General features: G+C 42.2%; 2 protein-coding genes across 2 annotated transcripts in view; both read right to left on the reverse strand.

The window, feature by feature from the left end:
- The window catches only part of DNAL1 (dynein axonemal light chain 1), a 65,451-nt gene extending 55,519 nt beyond the window's left edge, over positions 1-9,932 (reverse strand). The window contains exons 1-4 of the mRNA XM_086708521.1: positions 9,368-9,932; positions 9,098-9,159; positions 4,267-4,298; positions 320-416 (exon numbers count right to left, since the gene is read on the reverse strand). Of these exons, the coding sequence (XP_086564647.1) occupies positions 320-416; positions 4,267-4,298; positions 9,098-9,159; positions 9,368-9,932 (756 nt within the window). The remainder of the gene's footprint in view (positions 1-319; positions 417-4,266; positions 4,299-9,097; positions 9,160-9,367) is intronic.
- Positions 9,933-12,719: 2,787 nt separating this feature from the next.
- On the reverse strand, positions 12,720-17,975 carry ACOT6 (acyl-CoA thioesterase 6). The gene is made up of 3 exons (XM_025918886.2): positions 17,345-17,975; positions 15,014-15,216; positions 12,720-13,376 (listed from the first exon to the last, which is right to left on the reverse strand). Exons 1-3 carry the CDS (start codon positions 17,799-17,801, stop codon positions 12,771-12,773), a joined length of 1,266 nt encoding a protein of 421 aa, XP_025774671.1. The 5' UTR covers positions 17,802-17,975; the 3' UTR covers positions 12,720-12,770.
- Positions 17,976-18,438: the final 463 nt, after the last annotated feature.

Consider the following 18,438-nt stretch of genomic DNA (forward strand, 5'->3'; position numbering starts at 1 on the left):
ATCAAGTACATTTTGAGTTTCAGATTCTCAAAGGTTAAAAACATTCACACAGGGGCGCCTGGGTGGCTCAGTCGGTTGAGCGTCCGACTTCAGCTCAGGTCACGATCTCCCGGTCCGTGAGTTCGAGCCCCGCGTCCGTCTCTGGGCTGATGGCTCAGAGCCTGGAGCCTGCTTCCGATTCTGTGTCTCCCTCTCTCTCTGCCCCTCCCCCGTTCATGCTCTGTCTCTCTCTGTCTCAAAATAAATAAATGTTAAAAAAAATTAAAAATAAAATAAAAATTAAAACATTCACACAGGAAAAGAATGAAGAATTATATACTTTGGATCCTTTCTTTGTTCTCTTAAATCCTGGCAAAATAGATCCCAAAAGCTGTTCACCAGAAACTATGGCTTTGGATCTACTTGTTGCTGCAGGCCTAGGAGAAAGATAAGAGAAAGATTAAAAATATTATTGAAACAGTTTCCCCAAATTCAGAAATCACCAGACCCATTGAAAAGGAACAGTAAAATAGTGTGAAATGATAGCAAACCAAATGTTAAGGAAACTTTAATGTTCTAAACAAGAATGTGGGTTGAATAAAAGAAAAATCATCATGTTTAACAGCTGATTAGAGATTGAGCAAAATAGCTAAAAGTTGTATACCCTAAAATAAAAATTTAAAAAAAAAACTTAAAGCCTGAGAGAGTCATTAATTATTTAGGTTATTTATATAGTCAAAAAGTTTATCAGCTCAAATTAGAATGAGCAATGTAGCAATTTTCAATAGTCCACTTCCCAGATTATTATTCTCATTATACTTATTTGGTAAAAAGCCAATTTCTCCCCTATGTTTTTGGTCTGTTTTTTAAAAAACATCATTTAGGGATGTCTAGCTGGCTCAGTAGGAAAAGCATGCAACTTTTGATCTCAGGGTCGTGAGTTTGAGGCCATGTTGGGTGGTAGAGATTACTTAAATAAACCAAACTTAGAAAACAATCTTTTAAAAATCTTACATGAATAACCCCAAAATCTGGAAGTAATACATATAAACACACACACATATATATAAAGTATGACATATGCTTTCTTGTTGATGTTAATAATTTGAAACTTGTATTAATTTTTTTTTTTTTTTTTTTTTTTTTTTTTTTTTTTTTTTTTTTTTTAAATAGGGGCACCTGGGTGGCTCAGTCGGTTAAGCATCCAACTCGTGATTTTTGCTCAGGTCATGATCTCACAGTTGAGACTGAGCCCCACATCAGGTTCCACGCTGACTACATACAGCCTGTTTGGGATTCTCTCCCTCTGCCCCTCCCCCATTAGCACTCTTTCTCTCTCTCAAAATAAATAAACAAACATTTCAAAAACAATTTAAATAGTGGGGGCGCCTGGGTGGCTTAGTTGGTTGAGCATCAGACTTTGGCTCAGGTCATGATCTCTCACTTCATGGGTTCCAGCCCCACATTGATTGGGCTCTCTGCTGTTAGCGAAGAGCTCACTTTGGATCGTCTGTTCTCCTCTCTCTGTTCCTCCCCCACTTGCACTTTCTGTCTCTCTCACAATAAATAAATAAACTTAAAAAAAAATTTTTAGATAGCGTTACTACTGCAAATTAGGGTGACAATACCTCATCCTCTGCCAAGAAGAGCCCAAAATATAGTTCTGACTGCAAGATCTACTGATCAACCAAAATCAAACGCTAATAATTAATACCATAATCTTTCTCTCCAATTATGCAGAAGAAAAAAAATTAACTAAATTATGAGAAGGCCAGAATTTTAATATCTTCTAATTCCACACATATTTTTAAAGTTTAAGATCAAAGCTCAGAACTTGCATTAAAATTATTTTAATAAATTAAGGCTTATCCACAAATTGTAATTACATTTTTGGTGAAGGTGGCGGAAAGTAGAAGGGATGAACTCTGTTTCCCTCAGATAATTACATTGTCTACTTGTGTCAATTATCAACTTGGGAGGAGAACTGGAATGTGTCTATTTTTAAATATATTTTTGAAACAAAGTGTTAAGAAAAGTTTTTTTTTTTAATTTTTTTTTTTTTTTCAACGTTTATTTCTTTTTGGGACAGAGAGAGACAGAGCATGAACGGGGGAGGGGCAGAGAGAGAGGGAGACACAGAATCGGAAACAGGCTCCAGGCTCTGAGCCATCAGCCCAGCGCCTGACGCGGGGCTCGAACTCCCGGACCGCGAGATCGTGACCTGGCTGAAGTCGGACGCTTAACCGACTGCGCCACCCAGGCGCCCCAAGAAAAGTTTTTTAAAGTACAAACAGAGATAAGGGAATTATAAAGAACTAGTGTGTCAGGGCACCTTTGTGGCTCAGTCGGTTGAGGTCTGACTTCAGCTCAGGTCATGATCTCCTGTTTCGTGAGTTCAAGCCCCACATTGGGCTCACTGCTGTCAGCCTGTCAGTGCAGAACCTGCTTCAGATCCCCTGTCCCCCTCTCTCTGCCCCTCCCCTGCTTGCACTCTCCCAAAAAATAAATAAATGTTAAAAAAAAAAAAAAAAGATTCAGTGCTTCTTAGTAATTGCTTGGCAGTTTTAAAGCAAGTAAGTATTTTTGGATTTCTAACTTTCTCCCCCCCCTTTTTTTTTTAAGTTTTTTATTTTGAGAGAGAGAGAGAGAGCACACAAGTGTGAGCAGGGAAGGAGCAGAGAGAGAGGGAGAAAGAGAATCTCAAGCAGGCTCAGCGCCGTCAGCATGGAGCACAATTCCAGGCTCAAACTCACAAACCATGGGATCATGACCTGATCCAAAATCAAGCATCAGACACTTAACTGGCTGAGCCACCCAGGTGCCTCTCTAAGTTTCTTTAAAGATCCTTGAACAGGTGACAATTAGAAAAAAAAAAAAAATCAAGACCTGACTAACAACAGAAAGGATTCTGACTTCAGTCTACCACAAATCAGCCTCTGGGTCATCGTGTTAGAATTCAGTCCAGCATCTTATTCTCTTATGAGAAAGTTATCATAACCCAGTCGTTGCTCACCATAAAACCTGGGGCCTATATTCATGTATTCACCCCTGTTTAAAACAGTTTTATAACCTCTGGGACAGATAATAGCAAACTAATTATCATATGCCAGTTTTTTTTAAAAAAAACCTTTGGAAGTACGGGTGACAGGGTGACAGGGAGGGTAAGTGAGAAGGCTGGGTAAATGGCAGATTAAAAACTGGTTTTCACTTAGCAATTACCTTGAGTTGAAGCTCAAACCAACCAACCATGGAGAAACATGGATAGTCACCAAAGTTACAGGCTCTGATAAACTTGAAGCAAGTATTTTTACTTCTTTTAAAAGCTTGCAGATGCCCATGAGAGATCTAGATTTCAGTCATTTGTCAAAAATATTCAATCAATCCCTTAAATGGTTCTGCACATATTCTAAACTTAGTTTGTTAGACTTTACCCTAGATGCAAGTGCAAAAATTCCAAGATCTTCTTCCAAGACTCAATCTGAGCGACAGCATGAGCTTTTAGCTGCCCACCTCCCAAAACAGGCACTCCCAACACGGGATCAAGGTATACAGAGAAAAAAGGGCTGTAAGGGGGATCTATTCTGTGGCCGGCGTTAGGATAGCTTAAGAGAGTAAAATTTGTCTTCCCATGCTCTGTGAGATGCTTCACAGCTATGTCAGCGTAAACAGAACTCTTCCAATGCCTGTCATCCTCTCCGACTATAAAAAGGAAATGGGCACTGGCTTTTTCAAGGGGGATACGACTTTCCCTGTAGGCTGGATCCAAGGGGTCCTCCAGCGCTTCTTTAACATCATAAGCCCCTGAATCCATGGCAGAGATTTTGTCTAGGTTAAAAGGCAGTCCTGGCAGGATTGATCTACCACATGTAAGGGCAGTAGCTGTGTTAGAGACACAGCCGTTGATGCTCACAACTGCAGCTATATTTGGGAGAAAGCTAGCCATGGAAAATGCCAACTCTGCCCCTTTGCCAGAACCAATCACTCCAATGTTTGGACCTTTAACCTAGACATTGAAGAAAAAGAAGACAAACAAGGAGGGAAGGAGGGAGGGAGGGAGAGAGAGAAAGAGAGAAAGTATGATTGTTAATGAAGTCACAAAGCACTCAATAAAGAAAAAGCAAATATGTATTCATCAGATAGCTTATGTATTTATTTATCCATTCACGAATTCATTCAACAGGTATTTGTTATAGATATTTTCCAACCCATTAGTACCACCTTCTTTTCACTCTCTCCTGGCCCTAAGGAGTTCATTTTAAACGCATTTCTCTCTACAATCCCACTCACCTTTGGGTGACTTTGCACAAATTTAGCTGCCTCTTCAAAGTAATCTAAATTTAAGTCTTTCATGATTGGAGGTAGATCTTCATAGCCAAAAAATGGCAAAGCCAGAGTAGCAAAACCTCGACAAGCCAGGAGACTAGCTCGAGATTCATTTAATCCTCCATCACCAAACATATCAATCAAACCAGGAAAAGGACCATCTCCTATAAACCAGGAAAGAAGATTAATCTGGGATTAGACAACAGGACATTTAATGGATCATGATACCCAGTTAACATTTTCTAAATCAAATTCTAATTGTACAATTTATATTTTTTCCTTAAAAATGTTTTTATTTTTTAACTTCAAAAACATTTTAATTTTTTTTCTGTTTTGAAACATTCACCTAGGGGTGCCTGGGTGGCTCAGTCAGTTGGGTGTCTGACTCTTGGTTTCGGCTTAGGTTATGATCTCAGTTTGTGGTTCGAGCCCCATGTTGCGTTCTGTGCTGGCAGTGTGGAACCTGCTTGAGATTCTCTCTGCCTCTTCTGAGCTCTCTCTTCTCTCTCTCTCTCAAAATAAATAAATAAACTTTAAAAAAGAAATAAAACATTCACCTATTTGCCTTGAAAAGAAAACATCTGTTTTGGCTGAAATAGTTTTATTCTTGTGGTTGAAATAGATACTTGTTTTGGCTATTTTGAATAAATGTAAAAATGTTTTTATATTTTTCCCTGTGAGATATCACTGGAAAATGGTGAAAAAAATATGAAAATTTGCAAAAAAAGATATGGAAAATGTTTTGGTTTGAACTGTAAGTCCTGATTAATCTAAACAAATAATTCTGGCAGTCTTTGAGTTATGAAACTATAATACCTCATTAAAAAGAAATCCGACCAACTAATCTTTGGCAAAGCAGGAAAGAATATCCAATGGAATAAAGACAGTCTCTTCAGCAAGTGGTTCTGGGAAAACTGGACAGTGACATGCAGAAGAATGAACCTGGACCACTTTCTGACACCATACACAAAAATAAACTCAAAATGGATGAAAGACCTAAAGGTAAGACAGGATGCCATCAAAATCCTCGAGGTGAAAGCAAAAACCTCTTTGATCTTGGCTGCAGCAACTTCTTACTAACACGACTCCAGATGCAAGGGAAACAAAAGCAAAAATGAACTATCAGGACCTCATCAAAATAAAAAGCTTCTGCACAGCAATCAGCAAAACTAAAAGGCAACTGACAGAATGGGAGAAGATATTTGCAAACGACATATCAGATAAAGGGTTAGTATTCAAAATCTATAAAGAACTTCTCAAACTCAACACCCAAAAAACAAATAATCCAGTGAAGAAATGGGCAAAAGACATGAATAGACACTTCTCCAAAGAAGACATCCAGATGGCCAACTGATACATGAAAAAATGCTCATCACTCATCATCAGGGAAATACAAATCAAAACCATAATGAGATACCACCTTATACCTGTCAGAATAACTAACATTAGCAACTCAGGCAACAATAGGTGTTGGTGAGGATGCAGAGAAAGAGGATCTCTTTTGCACTGCTGGTGGGAATGCAAACTGGTGCAGCCACTCTGGAAAACAGGATGGAGGTTCCTCGAAAAACTAAAAATAGAACTACCCTATGACCCAGCAATTGCACTACTAGGTATTTATCCAAGGGATACAGTTATACTGTTTCAAAGGGACACATGCACCCCCATGTTTATAGCAGCAATATCAACAATAGCCAAAGTATGGGAAAAGTCCAAATGTCCATCGATGGATGAATGGATAAAGAAGATGTAGTATATGTAAACAATGGAATATTACTCGGCAATCAAAAAGAATGAAATCTTGTCATTTGCAACTATGTGGATGGAACTGGAGGGTATTAGGCTAAGTGAGATTGGTCAGTCAGAGAAAGACAAATGTCATATGACTTCACTCATATGAGGACTTTAGGACACAGAATGGATGAACATAAGGGAAGGGAAGCAAAAATAATATAAAAACAGGGAGAGGGACAAAACAGAAGAGACTCTTAAATATGGAGAATAAACAGAGGGTTGCTAGAGAGGTTGTGGGAAGGGAGATGGGCTAAATGGGTAAGGGGCATTAAGGAATCTACTCCGGAAATCATTGTTGCACTACATGCTAACTAATTTGGATGTAAATTAAAATAATTAAATTAATTAAAAAAAAAAAAAAAAGGAAATCCACGGGGCACCTGAGTGACTCGGTTGAGCAACAGACTTCAGCTCAGGTCATGATCTCACGGTTCATGAGGTTGAGCCCTGTATCTGGCTCTCCTCTGTCAGCACTGAGCCTGCTTCAGATCCTCTGTCCCTCTCTCTCTCTGCTCCTCCCCCGCTCAAGCTGTCTCAAAAGAATAAATAAATAAACATTAAAAAAAAAGGCAACTTGGGGCACCTGGGTGGCTCAGTCGTTTAAGCGTCTGACTCTTGATATTGGCTCAGGTCATGATTTGACAGTTCATGAGATCATGCCCTCTGTGCCAACAGGTTGAGATTCTCTCTCTCCCTCTCAAAATAAATAAATAAACTTTTAAAAAATCCAACTTTAAAGGGCCGTTTGAGTTCTCAATGAGCTTCAGATACAGAGTTACCTAAATCCCTAACAAAGCCTATGCTATTTTAAAGGTCTAATGATGGTGTAATATAAAATGAACAATATGTGTAGTATAGGGGCCAAAGGCAGGCTGCCCCTAGATGGACCAATTTAGTATAAAGATTATTTTGAGTTTGAAGGGGATCAGGGGAGTTCCACTTAGAATATGCTACTTGGGCATGTGGATTATTTTGAGCTGAAGGCAACTGAGATCCTGTGAGCTCAGAGGAATGATTTTGTTCCTCCCTTAACTACATGGAAAAATCTCAATTGGGGGTCTTTCCCAGAATGAGGGTTATTGCCAGAGATAAATTTTATCTGAGTGGCCACTGTATGGCAGGGCAAAAATCAACTTTCCAAACACCTGTTCATCTTATTGCCCTATGAAATGCATTCCTTCCTTTCAAAGGCTTAGACCCTTAACCTTTTCTCCTTAGTTCAGGATGACATATATACCTCATTTTGCCTGTCTTTGGAATTTCCACGTCTGTATGGATTTCCCATACATACAGAATTAAATTTGATGTTCTCCTGTTAATCCGTCTCCTGTCAATTTGATTCTTAATCCAGCTAGGAGCTAGAAGGACCTTGAAGGGGACAGTAAATTCTTGCTCCCTGGCAGTGGAAAGGGAGTAAAATGTCAAACTATTTTCCTTCTAATGTTGATCTGTTATTTCTCTTTCAACATTCCTATTGTAGCTTATGTTATTCATTCAACGTTCCAAGAGAAGAATTTCTCAGCCAATTGACTCCTAGTATTTCTCAGATACATTCTTTTGTGTTATTCCAACTAAAAGCGCTAGATAAATTTATAAGAACAAAATAAGAGGCAAGAACATTAGAATATAAACTAAACAAGAAATCTAAAATTCCAGTGCCAGAAGCTGTTCCTAAATTTTCAAATCTAGAAATAAGTTAAGGGATATCTGGCCACCAAAGTGAAAGCTAGAGTATACATATTAAGATAGTGATTTTTAGATGGTGGATTTCTTAACATTTGGATATCTCAGCATATCTTGATCTGCTCTTTTTAAAATTAGATAAATTTCATGCATTTCTGGATTCAAGATTACTTCCAAAATCCCTAAAGCAAGCCATGAAAAAGACAACATACAGTTCCTCAAATTATTCCAGCAATAGATTTTTCCAACCACAGCCTTCAAGATACTAACATGATTATCACATTAAAATAACTGAGAATTTGTTTATTTTGTTTCAATTGAGAACTTTGATCCTCAGGATGTAAATTTGCTAGGACCTTATAGGATCTTAAAAAACCCCTCCACACCCTCAACTATGAAAATGTTTTTTTTTTAATGTTTATTTATTCATTTTGAGAGAGAGGGAGAGAGAGAGAGAGAAAGAGAGAGAGAGAGAGAGAGAGAGAGAGTGTGTGTGTGTGTGTGTGTGTGTGTGTATGCACAGGGGAGGGGCAGAGAGAGGAGAGAATCCTAAGCAGGCTCTTCACTGAGAGGCTGAGAGCCAGATGTGGGGCTCCAACTGGCCAACTGTGAGATCATGACCTGAGAGGAAATCAAGAATCAGGTTTTGACCTGAGAGGAAATCAAGAACCAGACGCTTAACTGAACTGAGCCACGCAGGTGTTCCTGAAAATGTTTTAAATCTCTCATTTGAAAGACTCTTAGTTGTTCCTAAGAACCCTGAGATTTGAGAGCAGAAGATAAGCCAGACTGGGCTTTAAAAAAAAACAAAAACAAAAACAAAACAAAACAAAACAAAACACCAACCTATTTCACTCATTCTCTCCTCAGCCCATGTTACTGTGGAGGTCTGAGTTTGGAGCTCAAAGAATTTGACTGCACCCTGATTTTAGCACCATCTAGCTGTGTGATTTGGTTAAAACACTTTAGGCCTCGGCTTACTCATTTATAAAATAAATTGTTCTTTGATCTATGAAATGAGCAACAGAAGTGTCCTCATCATGATGAAGGTCTCTAAGGAATTAGAGTATGTCAGAAAATACAACAACAAAGTCATCAGTATCCTAACGTGAAACCAGAATTTAAAAAGTGAACAATATATGTAATAGGGCTTCCGTTATGTTGGGTTTGAGCAGATACCAGTGACAGATAGATTTGTATCCACTATTCTCGTCATTTTTACAAGAAATGATAACTAAAAAAGTTAACACAAAGCTCTGCCTACTAGACAGGTAAACAAATATTTATGGGAGAAACTTTACAACAATGTTATGCTTACTAGAATATGCTTAGTCACAAGTAATAGCAGCTGCAGCACTGGGAGTCTGAAGGGTGGGCAGCCTGCAGAAAAGAGGTTCCCGAGCAAATTGCATTTAAATCCCAGTCACCATTTAGCAAAGTGACTGTCCCACCTGTGTCTAGGCGACAAAATAATTGAGGCGCTCGCTCTGTTTTTCAGATGATAAGTTAGCTAGCAAAGCAAGCCGGCTTTCATAAATCATTTTTCCTAAATCCATGCAAAGCCCTCTGCGGAAAAGACCTCACGCACCTGGGGGCAGCAAGAAGACGCCCCGCAGGCGGCCGGCTTGCAGGCGAGCGCGGCTCAGCTCCGGGCTGGAAAACCAGCGCTGCACCTGGGCAGAGGCCAGCGCCGGGCCCAGCGGTACCGCCTGCTGCTGCGGCGCGTGGTGGACGGTCACCTCCACTTTGAGGGGGGTTTTCATCACGCCTCTCGGCATCTGGCTGAAGCAGGGATCCTCCGAGCCGACCGGCGTGAGGCTCCACAGGAGCCCCATGGGCTCCACGCCCGTGAAGTCGCCGCCCAGAGCCCGGTCCCTGGCCAGGTCCAACCCCCCGCGGCCGTCCGCCTCGTAGTGGGCCACCGATCGGAAGAGGCGGCCTCGGTAGCTGACGGCCGACGCCCGAAGGGTCACCCGCTCCCTGGGACCTAAGCCCTCCACTTTAATATCCAGGAGCTCGTCGGCCAGCCCAGTCTTGGGGGTGACGGTCAAGGTCGCAGACTTCTGGGCGAGAAGGGCAGATGTGGACATTGACCTCCGGAGCAGGAGTGGGGTTCCGGGGGTCCGGAGCACGGCATGGACAGTCCTCCACATGGCTCCGGATCTTCGCGGCTTTGACTCAGGCCAAACACACGCGGCCGGGTTCGTGTGGGAGGGAGTCAGCTCTCTCCGCGGGGCCACGCAGGGCAGGCCGGGGCCTGTCCGAATGGGGCGGGGCCGGGCGGCTGAAGCAGGGCAAGAGGGGCGGGGCCGGGGGCGGGGCCCAGTGGGGCCAGAGGTGGCTGAGCGGACCAGAGAACCCGAGCTGGTTGTTCCCGCGCTACTCAGCAAAAGGCTGCAAGAAGGGGCAACTTAGGAGGGCCCGGGGTCGGTCACGGTATTGGGGTCCTTTTAGTAAGACCGCCTAAAAGAGGCAGGAGCTCATCCCCAGCCTACGCTGGACTTGGCGAGAAGGAAAAGTTAAAGGTCTTTTGACAGAAAATCCTCGTCGTTCTTTCTTTAAAATCCCTCTCTGGCCACCTGGGGTCACAATTCCCTAAACCTTGCTGAAGGAGGCTCCGTGTAATAGACTCCTTTCCTTCCCTGAAATTATTTTTGCGGGGATTAAGAAAGACTGCCAAAATTAAAGTTTAAACGTTTTAGATGAGGCAGTACAGATTTATACACTATGGAAATGATCCCTATTGTCTTGTGGCCTGGCACAAGTAATAAAAACGTATGTTTTTATGTGCAGAAAAACTTACATCATGACTTTTTTTTCCCCAATAAAAAGGTGCTTAATTCACAAAATCATATTTTTCCATTAATACAAATATATGTATGTACATGCAAATAATATGATTCTGTAACCATATTTTTTTTTATTATTTAATTTGGAGAGAGAGTGGTGGTGAGGCAGAGAGAGAGAGAGGGAGAGAGAGAATCCCAATCAGGCTCTGCACTCTTCGTGCAGAGCCTGATGGAGGTGCTTGAACTCATGAACTGTGAGATCTTGATATGAGCAGAAATCAAAAGTGTCAGAGGCTTAACGGACTGAGCCACCCAGGTGCCCCTGGAAATGTATGCTTCAAGTTAACAACTGTAATTAGCCCTAAGAAAAGCCTGGAATTGGGTAATGAGTTAAGAGGGTTGAATTTTATCTGTATTACTCGAATCTTTTACGATGAAAAATGTATTGATATAATTTAAAATGTTTTCCACTGTAGAATTCTATCTTAATTAAAACACGTGTAAAATGAGGTGAATTAATCCAGGTGAAAACATTCCATTAAACTGCTGTGTCAAGGAATATATATATCATATATATTAATATTTTATATAATTATATTATACATTGTATATTATATATTTATATAATATATAAATATTAATATGTGTATTAAAATAACATATTATATAATATATAATATAATGTATATTATATTGTATAACTTGTGGTTATATATATATTATATATATATATAATATAATATATTGGCTCAGGGCACAGTTGGTGAATTTGAGCTCCACGTCATGCTTTGTGCTGACAGTTCAGAACCTAGAGTCTGCTTTGGATTCTGTGTCTCCATCTCCCTCTCTCTCTACCCCTTCCCCACTCACACTGTCTCTCTCTGTCTCAAAAATAAATAAGTGTTAAAAAAAATTTTTTTTAAAGATCATAACTGTCATGTGTCCTATTATGGCTTCAAAAATATTTGCCACTGAAACTAAATGGCCACTGGACCAAGAATTTCTGCTTTAGAGCCATACAATAACCGTGTGTTCTTTGAAAAGTACTTGTTAAAGTCCCTCTATCTTTGAAGATCTCCAGCTTTAGAAAAACAACCCAAGTGGGGCACCTGGCTGCCTCAGTCTATAGAGCATGCAACTTTTGATCTTGGGCCTGTGAGTTCAAGGCCCACATTGGGCATAGAGATTACTTTTTTTTTTTTTTTAATATTTTAATTATTTTTGAAGGAGAGAGAGAGCATGAGCAGGGGAAGAGCAGAGAGAGAGGGAGACACAGAATTCAAAGCAGGATCCAGGCTCTGAGCTGTCAGCACAGAGCCTGATGCGGGGCTCAAACTCACAAACTGTGAGACAATGACCTGAGCCGAAGTTGGACACTTAACCAACTGAGCCATACAGGTGCCCCTGGGCATAGAGATTACTTAATAATAATAATAATAATAATAATAATAAATATATATATATATAAAGAGATTACATATATATATATATATATATATATATATATATATATATAAAGAAAAAACTTAAAAAAAAAGAAAAAGAATTCAAGGAATTTTTACTTCTGTCTACAAAATCCAACGTTATAGTGGCCACGAATATTGGATTTTGTGCATCACTGCACATACCACCTGAAAAAACAGAATGCCTTCCACAAGCTTTTATCTTCCAGTGTCCAAAGACCATTTAAAATGAATGTGCATAGGGGCACCTGGTTAAGTGTCGGACTTCGGCTCAGGTCATGATCTCACGGTTCGTGAGTTCAAGCCCCACTTCAGGTTCCACATCGACAGTGTGGAGCCTGCTTGGGATTCGCTCTCTCTATGCCCCTCCCGTGCTCATGCGCTCTCTCTCTCAAAATAAATAAACTTTATCAAAAAAAATTTTTAAATATTTATTTATTTTTGAGAGACAGAATGTGAGCAGCGAAGGGACAGAGAGAGAGAAAGGGAGAGGGAGACACAGAATCTGAAGCAGGCTCCAGACTCTGAGCTGTCAACACAGAGCCTGACACTGGGCTTGAACCCACGAACCAAAAGATCATGACCTGAGTAGAAGTTGGACGCTTAACCAACCTGAGCCACCCAAAGCCCCTCAAAATAAACAAACTTAAAAAAAAAGTTTCCTATGTGCTCTGGAAAACCCAATACATGTTGTATGAATTAGATTTTTATTCATAGTATCTGGTCTATGATTACAATGTCACATTTTGCTGGACGGCACAGATTTTTTACCATTGAGATGTTTATGGAAGAAAGTTTGAATTTCCTGCCAGGCATCTACCTGTGCCCTTGACTGTGCCTTTGGCTCACCTCCATGGAGTATTGCTTGGCCTAACACTGTATGCACAGAAGCTCTACAAAGAGGAAAATAAGGTGGTTCAATACAGTGACCAGTTCCTGGGTAGTAGATTATCTGGGGTCTGTCTTTCCCATGGGCTTGTAACCGTTCAGAGGCTATACGAGCATAGAATTCACTCTTCCAGTTATGATCATCCAAGCCAACAAGAAACAGAAAAGGCCCCTGGGCTCTTTCCAATGGAATAATACTTTGATAGTTGAGTTCCTCCAGTGGATTATCCCAAACATCCAAAAAAATTAAAACCCCTGACTCAGTAACTACAAGTTTCCCTGGGTCACTGCCAAGACTGGGAATAAACATATCCTTGTAATGCAGAGGAGATATTGTGTTGGCCACACAGGAATTAATAAGTACAGTGGCTGTAATGCCCTTCAAGAAAGAGGCCATTGAGAGACACAGGTCACCTCCTTTGGAGAAGCCCAGAAGCCCAACACCAGGGCCTTTCACCTGAAAAAGAGAGAACAAGCCTAGAATTTGTAAATGGAGGACATAAACAGTGATTTTATATTCTCTAGCTAGCTTTCTTAAATGTCATTGGCTTTCTTTTTTTTATGCAACAATCCACAAAGCTCAAGTGTGTTTTCTAATAAGCAAATCAATTGACTTCCTAGTACACAGGCCTTCCACTAATATTTGTGGCAACTGGGTCAAGAGTAGACACAGAGACCCATGTACCCCATACTTAAACATGTAAAAGCTATTAAACAAATAAACTATTAAAATATATTATTTTCTTGGGGAGCCTGGGTGGCTCAGTCGGTTGAGCGTCCAATTTCAGCTCAGGTCATGATCTCACGGTCCGTGAGTTTGAACCCCGCAACGGGTCTATGCTGATAGACCCACCTTGATAAATATACCTTCATAACAGTTTATAATGTCAGGCTCAAATTTGAAATCTTGGAACTCCTTGAAGTTCTGTACTGGAATGTGGCATGGGGGAGAGCTAGCCCCAGTCCTTGGTCCCTGGCCCCCATTCCTTCTCTTCCCATCCCTGGCTCCATCATGTACCTTGAGGGGCCTCTCACACATGTATATGGACACCCCAGTCTCCATATTTAAGGCCTAGGCGTATTCACATTGACAGACCCTGAGAAAAGACATAGGGCCTGGAAGCAGGATCAGTGCTATTTGGCAAAGAATTCTGGTATTCCAGATCACAAAGGTATGGGGTGTGTGTGTGTGTGTGTGTGTGTGTGTGTGTGTGTGTGTGTGTGTATGTAAGGCACATGGGTTCCAGGTGGATACATTCCCTGGGTCCCTTGGACTCCTCACCCTGTGGGCAGGGAGTGTGGCCACCTAAGGCTTCTGTCCAGGACAGAAGCCCCTCTTGCCCAGGTCTAAGGGCAGAACTGATAGGATATATTGGTTTCTTCTTTTTCCCCTGGGGCCTTATCTCCCCTAATAAACCAATAATCACAGTTGAAGGCCATTGAGGTTCTAGCAGCTCTGCTAACAGACCAGTCCCTGAATTCTGACAGATTTAGATCACCCTACAGACCTTGTAGAACATTTTTTAACGTTTATTACTTAACATTAGAATATTTGGGTTTCTTTAAATCTAGATAGTTGCAGAGCATGTATTCCACTTTTAATCACACTAAAATGTTTTGATTATTTTTTACAGTCTTAGATAAGAACTTTTTCTATAAAAACATAATAGCATTATCACATTTAACAAAATTAATGATTCCTTAATAGCATCCAGCACAGTCCCTATTCAAATGTCACCGACTGTCCTAAAAATGTCTCTTAAGAGTCAAACTTTTTCCTCTTTTTTAAAAATTTTTTTTAATGTTTATTTATTTTTGAGGGAAAGAGAGAGACAGAGTGTGAGCGGGCAAGGGGCAGAGAGAGAGAGGGAGACACAGAATCTGAAGCAGGCTCCAGGCTCTGAGTTGTCAGTTAAGTCTTAGGGATTGGAGAGAGATGGGTGGAAGTGAAATAATAATCCTAATAACTTTGGAAGGAACTTTTGTGTCTCATGACATATTTCTAGCCCCCAGTGTCCTGGTAGGGTTTTGAGATCCAGTCCTGTGTTGGCTCTACCCTCTCTCCCCTGCATTCAAGCAAACACCAGAACTCACCTTTGGATGCTGCAGCATGAAGTCTATAGCTTCTTCAAAGTACTCCAGGTGCACATCATCCAAATATTCAGGGAGGTCTTCAAATTTGAAATAAGCCAAAGCAAGCACAGCGAAACCATGTCCAGCCAGGAGGCTGGCCCTGTATTCACAAAGGCCACCACCACTCCCAAACAAATCGATGATCCCAGGGAAGGGTCCTGCACCTGGAAAGCACCACAGATCATAAGGAGCTTTACACTCTCCAGAGACATTCTGGAGTTTCAGATTTTGGCAGTCAGTAAAGACAAGTTTCTGAAGCAAGGAAGCCTGGGAGTGGAGGAGCAAGTGGAAAAAAGGACCCTTTTTAAAATGTTGCCTTTTTTTTTTTCCTTTTTAGTAACCTTCAGGGAGAAGGAAGGCGGAACAAAATGCTTTATTTTCTCCAGAATTTTTCACATAATTTTCAAAAATGAAATATATATTTCAAATTATAAGTAGCATATGATGAGATGTACATTTTCCACAAAATCTTCCTCAAAAAAAAAATCTACTTGAGAATGCTTGAAGAACTGTACAATGCTCTACACATATAAGGGGTATTGATATACTCCCCACCTCCTTGCATTCTCTGCTCCAACCTTAAAGAACACTATCCCTAAATATGCTCTGTTCTCTTTGGCCCCTGAAAATGGTATATGCTATTCTCCCCTCTCCACTTTTTATCACCTGGTTGACCTTCAGTTTTCAAATCAAAGTTTAGATCTCCCTTCCCAGAAGACTTCCCAGATCTCCCCCAAGGCTGGGTTGAGTCAGATACGCTTTTATGTCTCCATCAGCACCCTGGGCCTGTATTTCCCTTATCATAGCACTTATCAAGTTTACAGATACAAGTATAGTTACCTGGGTCCTTTATTAGGCTGTAAGTACAGTGAGGACCACGTCTGACTTCGCTAGCTATCGCATCCCACTATGTAGCATAGTCATTGGCTTAATACATATTTGTTAAATGACTGAACCCTTCTACGTTATTTACAAAAGTCTTTGAGACAGAAAACAAATTTTAAATGGGCCACAAAGTAGACATTGAAATAGTTAACACAAGATTGACTTGACTGAAATATCAGGTGCCAATATGGGTGGTAAAAGGTTTTTGTTTGTTTGTTTGGTTTGTTTTTGGGTGGGTGGGGGGATTCTTACTGATTCAGTCAGTATGATTTATTGAGCTCCTACTATATCCCTGGGCAAGCCTCTAGGAATCTGGACATACAGAGATGTATAAGATCCAATTCCAACCACAGGATTTCAGTTGACTGTGCAGCCACTGGCTAAGGTTGTGAATTGCTGACGAGCTGTAAGAATAAAGAAGAGCCTCCTGTTTTGGAGAATGACAGAATTCAGTTTAGGGATTCTCTGAGATATGGCAACTCCAGCATTTCTATACTGGAGGGGTTTCAGTCTGGAATTTGGTTGTAAAAGGTGGGGTAGGGGGTCTTGTTTCTGGGCCCCTTTAACCTAGTAAGCACCTTGCTTTTACTTAGACTAGGGTGTCTCAACCTTAGCACTACAGACATTTTGAGTAAGATATTTCTTTGTTGTGTGGACTGTCCTGTGCATTCTGCATGTTTGGCAGCATCTCTGGCCTCTACCCACTGGATGCCAATAATATCCTCCCCCACCTTTTGGTTGTGACAACAAAAATGTCTCCAGGAGTAGGGGTTAATCAACCCAGATTGAGAATCACCGACAGACTGTTTATGATGGGGGAAGAGGACAATCAGTTTGGTTTTTTTTAGGATTACAGGGGACGGCCTCTAGATTAGCTCCCTTGGAAGTTCGACGTGAGAAGAGGCAAAGATCACTCTTGCACAGCAGCATAACTCATTACCTAACACTGGTATTTGAAATACAGCTGCGTGGCTGGCACTTAAAAGAAATGCACTTTGTGAGTATGTTGAATGCACTTTTTAGCATACAGCTCAGTGGCATTCGTCCAACATAAAGGTTATTTGTGTGGAAGGGTGGTGGGTGCCCAGGGTGACGTGGTCCGCCCTGCCTGATCCCCGCGCTGCTCCCACCTGCCCTGTGACCCTGGCCCGGCCATGCCCGCTAGCCACCGAGCAGCCTGTTTTCCCATCTGAGAAATGGGCATGGATAAGATCGCTCATCGCCCTGGGTAGTGGAGAGCCCCAAAGACAGAAACCACTTTTTAGCATACGGGAAGTGGCATGAAATTTAAAGAGGAAAAACTTCCATCCAGAATGTATGACAAGCTCTGGAGTGCGGCGGTAAGTTTAGGAAATGTGGGTCTCAGTTACCAATTCTTTAGAACAGCCTGGGATGCAAGGCACTCACCAGGCGGCAGGAAGAGCGTGCCGCGCACCCGGCCCGCGCGCACCGGCACCCGCCGCATCCCCGGCCGCAGGAAGTGGCGCTCCAGCACCGCCCGGCCCAGGAGCCGCCCGGCGTCGGGCTCGTGGCTCTCGAGCACCTCCAGCTCCACCGCGAAGGGCATCTGCACGTCCCGCTTCACCAGCCGCACCAAGGGCTTCTCGGGCTCCAGGGCCCAGAGCAGCCCCATGGGCTCGAGCCCCGTGAAGCTGCCGCCCAGCGCGGGCGCGCGCGCCAGGTCCAGGAGGCCGCCGGCGTCCGCTTGGTACAGCGCGCGGGCCTGGAAGAGCGCGCCCTTCTCGTCGCGCAGGGACGCGCGCAGCGTGACGGGCTGTCCCGGGAAGAGGCCACGCACGGTGATGCGCACGGGCTCGTCCCACGCGCAGCGGCCCGCGGGCTCCAGCGTCACCGTAGCCGCCATCCTGATTATTGCGGAACAGCGAGGCCGGCTCCCCAGAGTCACGTGTCCGGCCGGGAGTCCCTCCACCTCCCGGGGAAGCAATTGCAATTGGAAACTTTGCGATATTCAGATTGGACGCTTGGACACGCTAAGCCGCTGTGTGAAGTCAGCTAGAGTTTGTGAAAATCCACTAGTGTCTAATTGGAAGGAAGTATCTGCCAAAATAAGAGTCCATTATTATGCAATCCAGCTCAGTGAGTGTGGAAATAGACGTACCAAGACCGCTGAGATTGGGAAAGATACTAGTAGTTCGGAGAACCTGGAGTTTTATAAAGCATCCCAGGCGATTGTAATTCAGATGATCAGTGGAGAAACAGTCCTAATCCTTCCATTGCCTCTCAGTCCTTTACCAAGTCTTTTTCTAGAGTTAAGAGTACCTAGGGTGGCTTCCAGAGCAGGTAGATGTTTCTGGGGTGAGATCTACCTGGGTTCCGGTCTGATCCTGCTCCTTAAGAGCCTGGTGATCTTTAGCAAGATATGTAATGAAGCCCCTGAATCCAGTCTCCTTATCTGTAAAAGGTTTATTGTGATGATTACACGGGCTAACGTGTAAAAGCACCGCACTAATCCACCTATAGTGGGTGCTCAGTAAGAGTTT

The sequence above is a fragment of the Puma concolor genome, chromosome B3 (genome assembly GCF_028749965.1).
Source record: "Puma concolor isolate L17-30 chromosome B3, mPumCon1.1.hap2, whole genome shotgun sequence".
In the NCBI taxonomy this organism is placed as follows: domain Eukaryota; kingdom Metazoa; phylum Chordata; class Mammalia; order Carnivora; family Felidae; genus Puma; species Puma concolor.

Bases quoted from the DNA above. Each gene is read 5' to 3' on its own strand.
- ACOT6 (XM_025918886.2), bottom strand. From the start codon at position 17,801: ATGGCGGCTACGGTGACGCTGGAGCCCGCGGGCCGCTGCGCGTGGGAC. The intron at 15,217-17,344 runs GTGAGTGCCTTG...GGTGCTTTCCAG, and splicing joins CACGCTCTTCCTGCCGCCTG to GTGCAGGACCCTTCCCTGGG. The intron at 13,377-15,013 runs GTGAGTTCTGGT...TCTCTTTTTCAG, and splicing joins TCATGCTGCAGCATCCAAAG to GTGAAAGGCCCTGGTGTTGG.